Here is a 19,355-nt window from a genome sequence, read left to right as displayed (position 1 = left end):
CTTTCTGATGACCTGGAACTTCTTTATTGAGACGGGATTTTGCAATTGTCATATACTTTTTGAGCCAGGAACTTTTTGACGGCCTTTAATTTTTTATCAATATTGTAGTAGCCTTCGGGACCGGGTTATCTTTCCCTCCATCATCCTGGGGTTCTTAAATTTGCTGAAAATGACATGATTTGCTGAGTCATGTCATCGTAGCCCCCGAGTCTGAAGATGACTCGAGGAGTTGTCTTGAGATTCTCCGTCTTTGACCATAGCAGAAGGTGTATATCATTGGTGTTGATAGCGTGCTATGAATCCATAGAATGTTGAGGTGACTACGGCGGGTAACAAATGATCCTGTATGAGACATATCAGCAACTCGGCCAATACTTCCTTCCAACTGTCTATTTGAAGTTTAACCAAACCATAGTGGCGGCGACTTGCATGCCTGCCCATTGAGCCATCTAGTGCAGATGGCGGTTGATGATAACTTGCCTCCAATTTGAAAGAAAACCTGGCTACCAGAGCAGTGACTGGCTTTATACTCAATAAACAACTCATGCAGACAGGTGCGGCCCGGTGTGTTGATGTAGACCAGGCTGCAAGAGACGGATGACAAGGACGATCGCAGCATCAGAGGCGGCTCGGACAGATGAATCGACGCGGCATTGTAAGCCGGTACAGATGGGCGAGTTAACCACATCATGTTGATATAAACTGGTCCGCAGAATGGCGGCTTGCAGATATATTCATTGAGCTTGATGGTGTGGTCAGATGCTATCATTTTATAATGGTGGTGCGAGATATACATCCATGACACGGCCATAGCTTTTGTGATGAACAATTGCTCCTGCATAAATAATATCGCAAGACGGAGTAATTTGTTCTTTTAGAAATAAAAAATATATCAATAAAAAATGATTGGACAGATTTCACCTTGATATGTTAGGCCAGAAATTATCCACCACGGAGTTGATGATCACCACGGGCGGGTCGGCCGTGGGAGTAGACAAATGAACCGGCCGCGGTGTTGTAAGCCGGTGCGGACGAGCGAGTTAATTGCAGGTGCGGCATGCCGTGCAGACGGGCGAGTTGATGTAGACTGAGCCACAGAGACTGTGTCAGGACCCCGACTCGATGTCACATCGATCTAGCTGGTAACACCTCATATCACTTTGCGGCCTCACGCACGGTATCCCCACGGGTGTCGTCTTACCTTTTCCCGGGACCGTTTGCGCCTTTTGGCTCGCGTATATGAAAGTGTCGCTAGCATCCATATGATAAAGAGCCCGGGCTGACATGACTAGTCGTAAACCCAAAGTGGCACAGACTTACAGGGACAGGCATCCATGACCCAGCTTCGAACATGTCGGTCATCAGCAAGTGGGTCCGGGCTGTAGCACTGGGCTAGCAGGACTCCGGTAAACCGGGCTGTAGCGGGCTAACAGGACTCCGGTACTCAAAGCGTGACATTTCCCCGAAGGGACAGACACATGAACGAAGAAGGACACATGCCGGCCAGCCTAAGTGTTCCAGAGCAGTAGCAAGCTACCATGGCTCAGCGGTAACACTAGGAGACATTTCCCGGTAAGAGAGGCTACTAAAGATAAACAACTAGATAGTCAGATCCCACACATACCAAGCATTTCAGTCATACACACAATATGCTCGATATGTGCAAATACAATGAAGCATCACAACATGACTCTACGACACAAGTACTTTATTTAAGGCTCAGTGAGCCATACATAACATACACACAAAGGTACGGGTCTCACGACCCAACATACAAGTCATACAATCATACAAGCCAGCAGCGGAAGTAACTTGTCTGAGTACAGACAACTAGTAAAATAAAAGAGGCTTGGAAAGTCTCTGGCTATACTATGTGGTCCTTCACAAGCTCAGGGTCACCACCTGGGTCTTTAGCCTACTCGTTGATGTCAACGCCTACATAGAACCCATCAGAAGGGGTTGCAGCGTCTTCTGTAAAAATGTAGATTATAGCAACATGAGTACAAAGGTACTCAGCAAGACTTACATCAGATCCTACATACATGCACAGTATCAAGAAGGGTTGGTGGAGTTATTGCAGCAAGCCAGCTTTGACTCTTGGCTAGGCTATCCTATGATACTTCAACTTGAAATAGTTTTGCGCACACGAGTCCACTATTCACCACTTCAATACACTACCGAGGATCCACCTCCGTCCTCCTACGGAGGAGCCATCCTCGGCACTCACACTTATCTTGAGGCTTTTAGTAGTTTCCATTTACTTGTCTATGAACTGTATAGGCAACCAAGTAGTCCTTTACCGCGGACGCGGCTATTCGAATAGATCATGTTAACCCTGCAGGGGGTACTTCTTCATACACGCTCTCACCACTTACCGTCGTTTACACGACATGTACTCGGCAACCTTCAAGCGGAAGCCCAACGTGGGTGTCGGCCACGACCTACCTAATCACCTAAGCCTCCAGTCCAGGTTTATCGCCTATTCAGATTCCATCCGCAGGGAGTCCGGCCGAGGTTTCCCATACGGCCCCGAACGATGTGAACAGGGTTCCCGAGATACCTAACGGGTATTCGGTACACCCGGCCACGTACCTACCGCATCACAGCCCACCCCTACAGTCAGCGCTGTCCACGGCCTCCAGTAGGCTACAAACACCAGAAACTACTTGCAACTCCTGGACGGAGAACTAGGGTGAATAAGAAGTCGAGAGGGTCCATTGGTTTCGGGCCCAATGCATGGTAGTAGCTGATTCTTAAATCACACATACAGATCTCAGTGCTTAAGGTCGGCTTCAATGAGACAACCCACCATGTACTCCTACATGGCCTCTCATCGATACCTTTACCAAATCGTGTTCACCACACCACTCTCATTACCGACATAATCATTTCACTCTAGCCCATCACCCAGATGAACCAGACCTGACACGACTCTAAGCATAGCAGGCATAGCAAGGTAGGAACAACACATACATATGGCTCAATCAACTCCTACACATGCTAGTGGGTTTCATCTAGTTACTGTGGCAATGACAGGTCATGCAGAGGAAATGGGTTCAACTACCGTAGCACACAGCAGTTTGAATCGCGTTGTCTTAATGCAGTAAAAGAGAGCAGGAGCGAGAACATGGGATTGTATCGATATGATCAAATGGTTGGTTGCTTGCCTGATGGTTCGATGCACGGATACGGTTCTTCGTTTGGGTAGTCACGGTACTCCTCGGGGACAGATCCTGTCGTAAAGGATAACGATACACAGGCATCACCAAACAATGTGCAACAATATGATGCATGCATGAAACATGGCAATATGAGTGTGTTGGGCTAATGCAACTAAAGCCAGAAGGGTTTGAACAAATTTGAATCAAAGATTCAAATTTCAATTTCAAATATGGCCTTTTAAAGTGCTTTTCCTTGTTCTGATTAAAACATCCATTTAACTTGTTGGATCATGCATGAAAATAGTACAGATGGATAGATTGGATTTTTCTGATCATTTTCATATATAATTTGTCCAATTTGGAGTTACAGAATAAAAGTTATGATTTTTGAAGTTTAATTAATATTCTGGAATTTCCTGATTTAATTTAAATCCAGAAATATCATTTACTGCGTCAGCCTGACGTCACAATGACATCAGCAGGTCAACAGGGCTGGCTCGGGTCAAACCTGACGTGTGGGGTCCACACGTCAGTGACACAGGGGCTAATCCCGTGTTGACCCGGGCTGGTTAGCTTTGACTAAGCCCTGGGGCCCACTTGTCAGCGTCAGTAGGTGGTGGTTTAGTGGCTAATTAACTAGGCCATGTCAGCTCGCCGGAGTTCTGGCCGGCGGCGACCATCAGTGCGGCGGCGATAGTGGTTTTGGTCGTTTCGGCCACCAAATGAACCGCGGAGGCCACCGGAGTGAAGCTGAGGACGACCCGCGGCTCTTGGCGGAGTCCGTTGGGGTCGGGGTGGCCGGAGTCGACGGCGGCGAGCTCGGCTGCGGCGGCCGGGGTTCGGTCGTGCACGGGAACGGTGTTGCAGGGGGTTAGGGGGGGTGTTGGAGCGTGCTACGTGCTCCTAGTGAGATGTGGAGCACGATGGCGTGCTCGGTTGGGCGCTACGGCGATCGTGGCCACGACGGCGACATCGCCGGCGGCGTGAAGCTTTCGGCCGCGGTGGGGCTAGGGCCTAGGGGTCGGGAGAGAGCAGGGGAGAAGGGGGAAACGGTGGCGTAGCTCACCGCGGTTGCAGTGGGCGTCGAAGCGGGCTCGGGGACGCGTCGGAGACGACGAATTTGACGGCGACGGTGGTCGGAGTCCGAAGGGGGGAACGGCGACGTGGCGGTGATGCAGGGCTTCCGGGGACCCGTGGAGCGGTGGGGAGGAAGAAGGAGTCGAGGCGGAGCTTCTGAGCTGGTCGGGGAAGCGAGGGGTGGTCGGAGACGGTGGCTAAGGCGAACGGCGGCGACGGTGAGCTTCGGCCGTGAGAGAGAGAGAGTGAGGGAGAGCCGGGGGAGAGTGAATGGGGTGTCGGCGAGGTCGGGGCGACGACCAGAAGACGATCCACGCGGCGCAACGGCGACCAGGGCGATGCAGAGAGGCTGGGTGGTGCGTGGCGAGCTCGGGCGCGCCATGCTCACCTCCCTGCCTGCTCTGGCGAGGGGAAGCAGCTGGCTGGCACGGGCCAGCACAGTGCTGGGCCGGCTGGGCTGGGCCGCACAGGGAGGAGCCCAGGTAAGCTTCTCCCTTTATTTATTTTCTGTTTTCTGTTTTTATTTAATATAACTGCAACTTTTTTGAATTAAATAAAATACCTAGGCAACTCCAAAAATCACCAAACTACTCCTGGTCCATAGTTGGATTATTTACAACATGAAACATTTTAGTTTGGAGATATTTGAGCATTTAAATATTTTCTATTATTTTAAATGCCCAAATTCAAATAGTTATGATTTAATTCAAAACCCTAGGATGGCCTAGGAAAATGTGCACCACTTTTGGCAGAGGTTCTGAACCAAGGCAAAAATGATGGGCATTTTAGAAGGGCATTTCAGGTTCATTGAAAAATTATTTTAGTAAACCCTAGTTGGTTTCAGAGGGGACTGGGGGTTCTGTCATCCCCATTTCAAGTTTCTGATGAATGAGTAAACATGATGCAACACTCTAATGCATGACTAGCTAGGGTGTGACAACTCACCCCCACTCAAAGGAATCTCGTCCCGAGATTTGGGTTCCTCCGGGAAGAAGGCGGGATATTCAAGTCGAAGACGATCCTCCCTCTCCCAGGTTGCTTCATCTTCAGAATGGTGCGACCATTGAACCTTGAGAAACTTGATATTATGACGTCGCGTGGTACGTTCGGCTTGATCGAGGATACGAATGGGGTACTCTCGATAGGTAAGATTATCTTGGAGATCAAGCGTTTCGTGGTCCACTTCACGGATAGGATCCGAGAAGCAACGCCTGAGTTGAGAAACGTGGAAGACATCGTGAACTCTGGAGAGGTGCGGAGGTAGTTCCAATTGGTAGGCAACTTCTCCTCGTTTGGCAAGAATGCGAAAAGGTCCAATGTAACGAGGAGCCAATTTGCCTTTGATACCGAAACGATGGGTTCCCTTCAGAGGGGTGACCCGAAGATAAGCCTTCTCGTCAACCTCGAAAGTCATAGCCTTATGTTTTCGGTCATATTGACTCTTTTGACGAGATTGGGCTGTTTTCAACTTTTCACGAACGATACGAACTTGTTCTTCTGCTTCCTGAATCATATCCGGGCCAAAGAATTGTCTTTCCCCGGTCTCTGACCAGTTAAGGGGTGTTCGACATCGCCGTCCATAGAGGACTTCAAAAGGGGCTTTACCCAAGCTGGATTGATAGCTGTTGTTGTAAGCGAATTCGGCAAATGGAAGGCACTTCTCCCAGTCCATTCCGAACGAGATAACAGAGGCTCGAAGCATGTCTTCTAGAATCTGATTGACGCGTTCCACTTGACCACTTGACTGAGGATGGAAAGCTGTGCTAAAGGAGAGACGGGTTCCCATAGCATTTTGGAAACTTTCCCAAAATCGAGAGGTGAAAAGACTTCCTCGATCCGAATTGATTTCCAAAGGGACACCATGAAGAGACACTATTCGGGAGATGTATAAGTCTGCCAGCTGACTAGCGGTTATACTCTCACGAACAGGTAAGAAATGAGCTACTTTGGAAAGACGATCGACCACAACGAAAATAGCATTATTCCCTCTTTTGGTCCTGGGAAAACCGGTAATGAAATCCATACCAATTTTATCCCATTTCCATTCAGGAATAGCTAATGGTTGAAGGGTGCCAGCAGGCCGTTGATGCTCTGCTTTTACACGACGACAGACGTCGCAATTAGCAATATACTGAGCGATTTCTCTCTTCATCCTAGTCCACCAGAACCTCTGGCGTAGGTCCTGATACATTTTTGTGCTACCAGGGTGAATGGTGAGAGGAGATTCATGAGCTTCCTTAAGGATTAATCGCCTTAGGTTGCGCACTTTGGGAACTACTAGTCGATTCCCGAAGTATACGACTCCTTGATCATTAACGGAGAAACAATTCGCAATTCCTTTCTGAATGTTTCTCTTGATGCGGGAGATTCCCGGATCTACCTTCTGTGCGTTGATAATTTGATCCGTAAGGGTAGGTTTTGCCACCAAGGTGGAGAGAAAACCTTGAGGTACAATGTGAAGGTTAAGCTTCCGAAATTCCTCATGGAGAAGCGGTTGACTTTGTTGTAACATCAGGTTGTTACAATAAGATTTACGACTTAGCGCATTAGCCATGACGTTGGCTTTCCCTGGGGTATAGGTTATCCCTAAGTCGAAGTCTGTGATCAATTCAACCCAACGTCTCTGCCTGAGATTCAAATCCGGTTGGGTGAAAATATACTTCAGACTTTGGTGATCAGTGAATATTTCGCAACGATTACCGAGGAGATAATGTCGCCAGGTCTTAAGTGCATAGACTACGGCTGCAAGCTCTAGGTCATGAGTGGGATAATTCTCATCATGTGGGTGCAATTGCCGTGAAGCGTAAGCAATTACGTGTCGATCTTGCATGAGAATGCAACCTAGTCCTTGTCGCGAGGCGTCGCAGTAGATAACAAAGTCCTTGGAGAAGTCTGGCGGTACCAGTACGGGAGCATAGGTCAGGCGTCTTTTCAGTTCCTGAAAGCTGTGCTCACATTGTGGAGTCCATTCGAACTTCTTATCTTTCTTGAGGAGTTCAGTTAGAGGTTTAGCAACCTTGGAGAAGTTCTCGACAAAGCGACGACAATAGCTCGCTAAGCCTAGAAAACTCCGAACTTGCTTGACTGATTCAGGTGGAGTCCAGTTAAGGACGGCTTGAACTCGCTCAGGGTTAACAGCAATACCTTTACCAGATATTACATGACCCAGATAGGTCACTTCTGACAACCAGAATTCACATTTAGAGAATTTGGCATAAAGGCGATGCTCTCGAAGTTTCTTCAACACTAGCATAAGATGTTCGGCATGTTCTTCCTCGTTCTTGGAGTAGATGAGTATATCATCGAGATAAACCACGACGAATTTATCCAAATACTCCATGAAGATTGAGTTCATTAACCGAGAAAAGGTGGCTGGAGCGTTGGTTAATCCGAAGGACATAACGGTGTACTCGTATTGGCCATAGCGAGTAACAAAGGCCGTTTTAGGAATGTCCCCGTTTCTGATTTTGATTTGATGGTAGCCCAACCTCAAATCCATCTTGGAGAAGACTGAGGATCCAGCGAGCTGATCATACAGGTCGTTGATCCTGGGAAGTGGATATTTGTTCTTGATTGTGACCAAATTGACAGGTCGGTAATCTACAACCATCCGGTCCGTACCATCTTTTTTCTTAACGAATAGGACGGGGCAAGCCCACGGAGATGAACTAGGGCGGATGAAACCCTTTTTTCAAGGATTCATCGAGTTGTTTCTTAAGCTCGGCTAGTTCTAGGGGTGCCATCTTATAGGGTCTTCTAGCAATCGGAACGGTTCCTGGAATGAGATCTATTACGAACTCAACATCCCGGTCAGGTGGAACACCTGGCAATTCCTCTGGAAAGACATCCGGGAAGTCACGGACTACCGGAACGTCCTCAAGGTCTGGCAAAGGGCTGGCGTTAAGAGAATATAATTGTCGCTTGGCTATTCGGGTCAAGACATTGACTATCTTCCCCGAAGGATGGGTGAGTTGAACAGTCCTAGAGAAGCAATCAATTTTGGCTTGATGAGCTGACATCCAGTCCATACCCAAAATGATATTAATATCCGAAGATTTAAGGGCTATCAAGGATGCAAGGAAAACAAGTCTGTCGACTTGGATCTCATTTCCATAACTTACCCTAGAGGTCTGCCATCTAGACCCAGGGGTAGAGATTTCCATAGTGGATGGCAAGTCACAGAATGCAACGTTATGCAAACGGGCATAACTTTCAGATATAAAAGAATGAGAGGCTCCTGTATCAAAAAGAACGGATGCCGGGTGGCAATTAACAAGAAGCGTACCGAGAACGACGTTGGGATCCTCTTGAGCTTCTTCGGCAGAGATACAGTTGACATGGCCACGTGAAGCGGTGACCGGTTTGGCATGGAACACCTTCCCTGTCGGCTTGCCACGGCCAACAGCTTTAGCAGATTGATTGGGGTTGGTCTGGGGACACTCGCGCATATAATGACCAGATTCCCCACACTTGAAACAAGTCACGGAACTGGTACGTGGAGGAGCATTATTGGATGGACCCCCATAGGGCTTGGCCGGTGCAGACTGTTGAACAGGGCGAGGCGCCTGGAAAGATGGCCTCGGTGTGAACCTGGGTGGCAGGGCGGTATTGGGTACCCACACGCGGCGTTTCTGAGGACCAGCACCGGATGAGGAACCCATATCACGTCCATGCTTGCGTGTTGCATCATAATCAGTCTGACCAGTTTCAGCACTGATGGCTTTGTTGACAAGTTTCGAAAAAGATGTGCACTCATGCAGACGGAGGTCGCGGCGAAGCTCGGGGCTAAGGCCCTTTCGGAACCTTGCTTGCTTCTTGGCGTCAGTAGAAACTTCCTCAGTTGCATATCGTGCGAGATTACCAAACTCTCTGCTATAGGCATCCACAGAAAGTCGGCCTTGGGTGAAACTGCAAAATTCTTCACGTTTACGGTCCATGAGACCCTCCGGAATGTGATGTTCACGGAAAGCCTCACTGAACTCAGCCCAAGTGGTGACATGGCCCGCTGGGCGCATGGCTCCATAATTCTCCCACCATAGACTGGCGGGGCCTTCAAGATGATATGCGGCGAAGGTGACCTTGTCAGCCTCCGCTACCAACGCGGAACGCAGCTTGTGAGAGATACTGCGAAGCCAGTCATCAGCGTCGAGAGGCTCGACGGAGTGGTGGAACGTGGGTGGATGCAATTTGATAAAATCACTGAGTGATACCACGTTAGCCCTCTGATGGTGTGCTGTATTCTGTTCAATACGCTCCAACAAACGGTTTGTCTCCCGCTTGTTTCTCTCAGCTTCCATCATCACCTCGGCTAGTGAAGGAGGATGAGGCAGATTTTCATTCCTGGCTTCACTGCCTTCGGCCTGCTCTTGGGAAGCAGGATTAGCGCGCGTGTTGACCATACTAGGTAGACAAGACAATGATTTAGTCAGGATGGTAAAATTCCGACATAGGATACATAAGGTAAGGAATAACTCGAAATGCAAGATGATCATCCGTATGACATGGTAGATACAGAAACTGCTTCTTTATTCCATCGTCATGCACACCATACAAGGTTTAGTACAAGACCAAACAAAGTACTATTATGGTGAGAAAAGGATTACATCTCGTCAGAGGCATTCCAAGCTCCTATACATTATTTTCTACACCTCCGGAAAGAGTACAAACTAGGACATATCCCACGAGTCACGCGGAACGATAGATGACACAGCTAGTGCGAACTAGTGATGCTACCCCTAACTCAGACCGATCCGTAGTAGTCCTCATAAAAGTCACCTCCATAGCCTGGAAGCTCAACATGTTCATCCGGAAACAGACGATCTCGCGGAGCTTGTGGACCATAGGGGCTAGGATGAGGCCTTGGACCAACAAACGGTGGACTGCGGGGACCGCGAGGTGGGGTGATGCCTCCTACATCACGCCAAACCATCACGTCCGGCAGAGCAGATCTCACAGGATAGAGATCGCGCATATCTGAATATCCAGCTTGCACCGCCGGTGTGAACCGAGTCAAAGTGGCCCAGTGGTCAGCACGGGTGTTGAAGAGCTCTAGCCTTAAGGCCCGATTTTCACGGTCCTTATCCTCGAGCATCTCAGCAGTGGTGCGAGTCCGTGAATCCTCCTGAGTGGAGTCAGCATAAATAGCTTGGAGATATCCTTGTGCTCCCGGAAGTGATCCTGGCATATACCGGAAGTCAGAGTCCCGAAATAAACCAGATCTGACTCGCATAATGGTCATCATAGAGTAGGCGGCATCCTGCACAGCCATCTCGATAGTAACCCCGAGTCCATAGGAGCAGTGAAGAGGCTCAGTGGATCCAGGATAAGATGGAAATATCCTGACAGTGCAGAGATACTGGCTTTGATTAAAATCACGGAATTGCTCTTCGACCATGTACTCAGGATACCAGCGGTATCCAGCCTCAGTCATTACCCTGACCAACTTAGCAGTATGGCCGGGTACATCTAGGCATCGAGTTAGGCGAACCACTTGATTGAGGTCGCGAGTGGCCATCTGAAAGCATAATCATAATGCAAGGCATTAGAATTTCTAGCAAAATTTCGGCAGCATAACAGCTGTAAATGCTCAAAAAGGATATTGAGACATTTGACAAAGGATTTCGTACACACCCAACATCATCATATCAAAGTTCTGGAACCATTCTAACAACATAATGTGGTGGTAGAACTGAACTAGGCTTGTAACCATCAAACTTATAAGGTACTACTGATTAGTAACACGTGATCCTGATAGAGAGAGTAGATCCTAATTCCTTAACCCCCGGTGGAAGAATGGACTGACTCAGATCAGAAAGTCATAAGGTATAAGGAGTAAAAAGAGCCTTACGTTCCAACCCACAAACAATTCCCCTACATATAACTAAAGAATTTCTAGACTCAACATCGACCAGTTTGGCTTGGAGAACCTACAGGCAGTCTTGCTCTGATGCCAACGCTGTCAGGACCCCGACTCGATGTCACATCGATCTAGCTGGTAACACCTCATATCACTTTGCGGCCTCACGCACGGTATCCCCACGGGTGTCGTCTTACCTTTTCCCGGGACCGTTTGCGCCTTTTGGCTCGCGTATATGAAAGTGTCGCTAGCATCCATATGATAAAGAGCCCGGGCTGACATGACTAGTCGTAAACCCAAAGTGGCACAGACTTACAGGGACAGGCATCCATGACCCAGCTTCGAACGTGTCGGTCATCAGCAAGTGGGTCCGGGCTGTAGCACTGGGCTAGCAGGACTCCGGTAAACCGGGCTGTAGCGGGCTAACAGGACTCCGGTACTCAAAGCGTGACATTTCCCCGAAGGGACAGACACAGGAACGAAGAAGGACACATGCCGGCCAGCCTAAGTGTTCCAGAGCAGTAGCAAGCTACCATGGCTCAGCGGTAACACTAGGAGACATTTCCCGGTATGAGAGGCTACTAAAGATAAACAACTAGATAGTCAGATCCCACACATACCAAGCATTTCAGTCATACACACAATATGCTCGATATGTGCAAATACAATGAAGCATCACAACATGACTCTACGACACAAGTACTTTATTTAAGGCTCAGTGAGCCATACATAACATACACACAAAGGTACGGGTCTCACGACCCAACATACAAGTCATACAATCATACAAGCCAGCAGCGGAAGTAACTTGTCTGAGTACAGACAACTAGTAAAATAAAAGAGGCTTGGAAAGTCTCTGGCTATACTATGTGGTCCTTCACAAGCTCAGGGTCACCACCTGGGTCTTTAGCCTACTCGTTGATGTCAACGTCTACATAGAACCCATCAGAAGGGGTTGCAGCGTCTTCTGTAAAAATGTAGATTATAGCAACATGAGTACAAAGGTACTCAGCAAGAGTTACATCAGATCCTACATACATGCATAGTATCAAGAAGGGTTGGTGGAGTTATTGCAGCAAGCCAGCTTTGACTCTTGGCTAGGCTATCCTACGATACTTCAACTTGAAATAGTTTTGCGCACACGAGTCCACTATTCACCACTTCAATACACTACCGAGGACCCACCTCCGTCCTCCTACGGAGGAGCCATCCTCGGCACTCACACTTATCTTGAGGCTTTTAGTAGTTTCCATTTACTTGTCTATGAACTGTATAGGCAACCAAGTAGTCCTTTACCGCGGACGCGGCTATTCGAATAGATCATGTTAACCCTACAGGGGGTACTTCTTCATACACGCTCTCACCACTTACCGTCGTTTACACGACATGTACTCGGCAACCTTCAAGCGGAAGCCCAACGTGGGTGTCGGCCACGACCTACCTAATCACCTAAGCCTCCAGTCCAGGTTTATCGCCTATTCAGGTTCCATCCGCAGGGAGTCCGGCCGAGGTTTCCCATACGGCCCCGAACGATGTGAACAGGGTTCCCGAGATACCTAACGGGTATTCGGTACACCCGGCCACGTACCTACCGCATCACAGCCCACCCCTACGGTCAGCGCTGTCCACGGCCTCCAGTAGGCTACAAACACCAAAAACTACTTGCAACTCCTGGACAGAGAGCTAGGGTGAATAAGAAGTCGAGCGGGGTCATATTTCAGGGCCCAATGCATGGTAGTAGCTGTATCTTAAATCACGCATACAGATCTCAGTGCTTAAGGTCGGCTTCAATGAAACAACCCACCATGTACTCCTACATGGCCTCTCATCGATACCTTTACCAAATCGTGTTCACCATACCACTCTTATTACCGACATAATCATTTCACTCTAGCCCATCACCCAGATGAACCAGACCTGACACGACTCTAAGCATAGCAGGCATAGCAAGGTAGGAACAACACATACATATGGCTCAATCAACTCCTACACATGCTAGTGGGTTTCATCTAGTTACTGTGGCAATGACAGGTCATGCAGAGGAAATGGGTTCAACTACCGTAGCACACAGCAGTTTGAATCGCGTTGTCTTAATGCAGTAAAAGAGAGCAGGAGCGAGAACATGGGATTGTATCGATATGATCAAATGGTTGGTTGCTTGCCTGATGGTTCGATGCACGGATACGGTTCTTCGTTTGGGTAGTCACGGTACTCCTCGGGGACAGATCCTGTCGTAAAGGATAACGATACACAGGCATCACCAAACAATGTGCAACAATATGATGCATGCATGAAACATGGCAATATGAGTGTGTTGGGCTAATGCAACTAAAGCCAGAAGGGTTTGAACAAATTTGAATCAAAGATTCAAATTTCAATTTCAAATATGGCCTTTTAAAGTGCTTTTCCTTGTTCTGATTAAAACATCCATTTAACTTGTTGGATCATGCATGAAAATAGTACAGATGGATAGATTGGATTTTTCTGATCATTTTCATATATAATTTGTCCAATTTGGAGTTACAGAATAAAAGTTATGAATTTTTGAAGTTTAATTAATATTCTGGAATTTCCTGATTTAATTTAAATCCAGAAATATCATTTACTGCGTCAGCCTGACGTCACAGTGACATCAGCAGGTCAACAGGGCTGGCTCGGGTCAAACCTGACGTGTGGGGTCCACACGTCAGTGACACAGGGGCTAATCCCGTGTTGACCCGGGCTGGTTAGCTTTGACTAAGCCCTGGGGCCCACTTGTCAGCGTCAGTAGGTGGTGGTTTAGTGGCTAATTAACTAGGCCATGTCAGCTCGCCGGAGTTCTGGCCGGCGGCGACCATCAGTGCGGCGGCGATAGTGGTTTTGGTCGTTTCGGCCACCAAATGAACCGCGGAGGCCACCGGAGTGAAGCTGAGGACGACCCGCGGCTCTTGGCGGAGTCCGTTGGGGTCGGGGTGGCCGGAGTCGACGGCGGCGAGCTCGGCTGCGGCGGCCGGGGTTCAGTCGTGCACGGGAACGGTGTTGCAGGGTGTTAGGGGGGGTGTTGGAGCGTGCTACGTGCTCCTAGTGAGATGTGGAGCACGATGGCGTGCTCGGTTGGGCGCTACGGCGATCGTGGCCACGACGGCGACATCGCCGGCGGCGTGAAGCTTTCGGCCGCGGTGGGGCTAGGGCCTAGGGGTCGGGAGAGAGCAGGGGAGAAGGGGGAAACGGTGGCGTAGCTCACCGCGGTTGAAGTGGGCGTCGAAGCGGGCTCGGGGACGCGTCGGAGACGACGAATTTGACGGCGACGGTGGTCGGAGTCCGAAGGGGGGAACGGCGACGTGGCGGCGATGCAGGGCTTCCGGGGACCCGTGGAGCGGTGGGGAGGAAGAAGGAGTCGAGGCGGAGCTTCTGAGCTGGTCGGGGAAGCGAGGGGTGGTCGGAGACGGTGGCTAAGGCGAACGGCGGCGACGGTGAGCTTCGGCCGTGAGAGAGAGAGAGTGAGGGAGAGCCGGGGGAGAGGGAATGGGGTGTCGGCGAGGTCGGGGCGACGACCAGAAGACGATCCACGCGGCGCAACGGCGACCAGGGCGATGCAGAGAGGCTGGGTGGTGCGTGGCGAGCTCGGGCGCGCCATGCTCACCTCCCTGCCTGCTCTGGCGAGGGGAAGCAGCTGGCTGGCACGGGCCAGCACAGTGCTGGGCCGGCTGGGCTGGGCCGCACAGGTAAGTCTTCCCCTTTCTTTTCTGTTTTCTGTTTTTATTTCATATAACTGCAACTTTGTTGAATTAAATAAAATACCTAGGCAACTCCAAAAATCACCAAACTACTCCTGGTCCATAGTTGGATTATTTCCAACATGAAACATTTTAGTTTGGAGATATTTGAGCATTTAAATATTTTATATAATTTTAAATGCCCAAATTCAAATAGTTATGATTTAATTCAAAACCCTAGGATGGCCTAGGAAAATGTGCACCACTTTTGGCAGAGGTTCTGAACCAAGGCAAAAATGATGGGCATTTTAGAAGGGCATTTCAGGTTCATTGAAAAATTATTTTAGTAAACCCTAGTTGGTTTCAGAGGGGACTGGGGGTTCTGTCATCCCCATTTCAAGTTTCTGATGAATGAGTAAACATGATGCAACACTCTAATGCATAACTAGCTAGGGTGTGACAGACTGCAACTTGCGCACTTCCATCCATCGGGTAGTGTGGCACGGATGAAACACCGGTGCAGAATGTTGCCAGCACATGCTCCATAGTCGTAGTATAACGCCTCATTTGTCCTGCGAAACAATACTACATGCCCAAGTAATTGTTCTCAGACAAATTAATAGGTACTAATAAAATAAACTGAATAACTAGCACCTGATACATTTGGACAACCAATGTGAAACATCCGCGAGAATTTGATCAGCATGTCTTGCTGACCGTCTCTAATGCACATCAGTGCAACCTGACGCATGTGGACTGTATTGCTGCCACCACTTCTGCTCAGTGTAGGAGACTGGTAATTGGAGTCGCTTTGTCCGGACATAGCGATTTACTGACAAAAATCTCGCATCTACATTATTCCGCCCTGATGCACATTAGTCCTTCCTATGGTTGATCATTCTATTACTAAAATTGCTATCTGTCAGCCCAGCTTAGATCCTTCATCACGTGATACCCTTCTTTTAATTATTCCTCCTTAGTCTCACGTGGGAGTGGATGCCACGTTTCCTTCCAGTACTCGTGCGTGTACTGCTTCAACGATTGGTAGTACTCCTGTAGAATGACCTGACTGATTGACTCGCTCCGCCTTAAAATTTTCTTCATGGTCTTGCTTTATCGTGACACAACGCACGACGGTTCAGGGAGAGTTTGGCACCGCAGAATCGCCTGAGTTCGTGTGCACGCCAGGATCCTTCTCTAGGTCGTGGCCGGCTTGAGCAAAACTGTCCGAGTCGAGTTGAGTTTTGACTTTTTCCTTTGGCTGTGCGCGTGCAGATCCGAACGGCAGTGTGGCCTCCTGATGTATAGTAGTACTACTTGCGACCATATAGTAGACCTTCTCAGATTCCCTCCCGCAAATAGTAACAACAGAGATCTATCAAATCCCCTGATGAATTTTTGTATTGTCTTAGCCAGCGAAATTTTGCATCGCGGTGTAACCGGACAGATCTCACACTTCCGTAATGTGGGAGAAGCAGTAATATTCGGTCGACCCGGACAGATTTCCCAATCACGTGCGGAAACAACAATAGAAAGTTGAATTCGACAGATCATCTAGGGTTGCGTGCGGCGGCGCTTGCAACCCTAATATTTTCAATCTTCAAACTTGCATACCAGGTTATCCTGCATGCTTTCTGTGCTGGCGCTTTCTGACATGTCGCGAGTTTCTCAATCCCTGAAGAGAACCCTCCAAGAACTCAACACCACCGTGCGCGAGCCCCACGGTGGGCACCAACTGTCGTGGAATTGTCACGTCAGATGTCCTAGTGTGAGGACTTAGTCTTGAGGCCAACGCATCTATGTGGTAGCTTGAGAGGGGTTAAGCGGAATCGAGAGACGCAACACGCAAGACAAGGATTTAGACAGCTTCGGGCCCCGGGAAACATCATTCGGTAACAACCCTACATGCTGTTTGTGGCTAGGTCTTATTACCATCATCTGGGAGTCGCCGTAAACCGGATCTCCTAGTTATGTCTAGCCCTCATATTATCCCCCCCTCTTGGGGTGCCCGGCCCCTACTTATATAAGTTGAAGGGGCGGGTTACATGTAGAGTCCTATTAGGATTAGGACTAGTCTACCTTCTAATACAAACCGGATACAAGTTCGGCTCTTAACTCCTTGTAAGGTAAATATTCTTCATGCCTTTCCTCTTTAAACCGGACCACCATTAATATAAACTGGCCTTCAGGGCCTTGGGCCTTGGCATTTGTCTGTCCCGCCTGCCGGGTTACTAGTAAGTCATAATGTTCAGAAAGGTTGCTTATAAACCGTCTGGTCAGGGTGGGTCGCGAGTGAATCGCCAAGTGTCAACCGGGTCTTAAGTAAACCGCCAAGTCCGGCCGGGTCATATTTCTGGCCGGGTCATACCACCGGGTATATCCCCGACAATATCGATCTTCTCAAAAGCTTCCAGCTGTGCTGGATTAAGATCGCCCTCAGGCTTGCCCTTAGTGGTGTCATAGCAGCGCATGGTCTGAAACCAGTAGACTGCTCTCATGCGCCACCTCTTATATTGCACCCCCTTAAAGGCAGGCGGCTTCAAATGCGTAGCAAAATCACTCGGTGTAAATTTCCTATAATCAGGTTGTTGGATTGTTGAAAATATGAGCAAATTACTACGAGATTTAATCCGAATAAACAAAAGATAAATCATGATAGCACTAGCAGAGATTAAACTAATCATGTGAACCAGCATAGTAGATGAACATATCACATCTAGGGCACATACTAGAAACATGAATTCTACCACGATCTCGAACAAGAAGGATAGAATCACATACGGTGCAGTGGGAGAAGCACCACCGGCGTTGATGTTGTCGCCCATGTCATTGAGGATGAGGTTGCCGAGGTCGGGGAAGAAGTCGTCGTTGGCGAAGTTGTCGCTGCCAGCAGTCGTGCAAGTGCGCCCCAAAAACCTGATCGCCCCTCTCCCGTACAAGATCACGAGAGGTGGGGTTCCAGAGGCTTGATTTCCCTTCTTGCGATGCATGCCAGAAGGAGGGATGGAGAAGACTTGCGTAGCGGCGCAATGATCTGGAACATTGGTGCGAAACCATACGATGCGGCAGCATCTAGGATAGACGTCCGCGTGACTATATATCGCGGATCGGTTAGGTCGTGGAGAAAACCCCACGTCCAAGTAACAGCCCCACGATCCAAAAGGATCGGAAAAGGCTGAGTAATTAGCGTGTCCATTAATTATTAATTAATGACTTATTAATTATTCTCGAGTAGCAAATATGTAGACAACGTGGCTCATTCCCTCAACCCGTGGTGGGGCGTGGCGAGCGAGGAGGAGGAGTGCACGTGTAGGTCTCCTCTTCCGATGCTCATACAAGTGTTAGAAGAGCTCACCTTATAAAGAGGTGCAACTCTCTCTCAACTTCCGAGGTGGCAATAAACTTTAGTCTGAATCACACCACTCACATGTGTGCACGAATGGGCCAAGAAAATTTCAGAATTTTATTTGAACTATGGGCCAAAAGCCCACTATCAAATTCCAACAAGATCAGACTGACACCTCGGACAGGATACAGGTGTGGTTTCTTAAGCGTCTTCCAACTTATATTGTTTCCTCTTGATTTGAAATAAATTTTGTATATGGCTTCTCGTCAGAGGGTACCAGAGAGTGGGCGAGAACATCACCAAGGGAAAACTTGATATGCATGAAGAGATCAATGTAAGTTTAATCACCCACATGTTCGAGCCTCTCGTTTAAGTTATCTAGACTTATGAGCTGACTAACCATCACAACAAACAATACATGGCAGTGCTACACGCATATCGAACCGGGAAAGTATGGAGATCTCGGCAAGCATTTGGAAGGAGATAATTTGTGGTATGTTTTTACCATCCCATCTCTGATCTAGGGCACCACTTGTTAGGCATTTCTGTAGGGAAGGGTTCAGTTCCTGCTTGTTTCAGGCATCCAAAATTTTGATTTGAGTCATAACCTCAAACTATTATTACTAGATTTATCAAGAAATATACTGCTTTTATAAGATGTAATTATTTTAACATGAAACAACATGTTTTCACCGAAACTATATGGCTAAAGTATCATTTTGGAGATGGTCGCATGTCCTAAGGACCTACATTTTGGATGGATCGGAGAAATTAGTAGTTGTGTGGTGCTTGCTTTAAAGAATTTATTATTTTCTTCTTCCATGCAGGCCCGATTGCCCATCAAATTTTGAAGTACTTCTAGATAACTATGCAAGCCTTCTTCGAGGTTACCACTCAGCTCCATTTTTTAAGGGGGAGGAGGAAAAATTCCCCACTTAGCGATAGATTTTTATTCAAACTTGCCTTGGGTGCATGTGTTGAACCGTGGGTCCGTTTGGAGCATGATCTATATGAAACTTTCTTGGTTTTGCATCCTTAATTTGAGTATGTGTGCTTGATGTTTGAACGCATTTTGCATTAATGCCATGTTTAACTTGTTTTGCACATATCTTTTAGGTTGTAGATCTGAATTAAATGAACTTTATATGAACTTGACTAGAAAGACGGGTAGATCATCATGGTGCATATTAACTTGTTGTTTAACAACTTTAACATAATGT

The 19,355-nt window shown here is 48.2% G+C and overlaps 1 protein-coding gene across 1 annotated transcript in view; it reads left to right on the top strand.

The window, feature by feature from the left end:
* The window catches only part of LOC119339205 (probable 2-oxoglutarate-dependent dioxygenase At3g50210), a 62,191-nt gene extending 43,117 nt beyond the window's left edge, over positions 1–19,074 (top strand). Inside the window, exons 5-8 of the mRNA XM_037611344.1 lie at positions 18,298–18,326; positions 18,406–18,469; positions 18,561–18,628; positions 18,963–19,074. Of these exons, the coding sequence (XP_037467241.1) occupies positions 18,298–18,326; positions 18,406–18,469; positions 18,561–18,628; positions 18,963–19,074 (273 nt within the window). The remainder of the gene's footprint in view (positions 1–18,297; positions 18,327–18,405; positions 18,470–18,560; positions 18,629–18,962) is intronic.
* Positions 19,075–19,355: the final 281 nt, after the last annotated feature.

Source organism: Triticum dicoccoides, chromosome 7B (assembly GCF_002162155.2).
Source record: "Triticum dicoccoides isolate Atlit2015 ecotype Zavitan chromosome 7B, WEW_v2.0, whole genome shotgun sequence".
Taxonomy (NCBI): domain Eukaryota; kingdom Viridiplantae; phylum Streptophyta; class Magnoliopsida; order Poales; family Poaceae; genus Triticum; species Triticum dicoccoides.
This window is presented reverse-complemented; position numbering and strand designations above follow the sequence as displayed.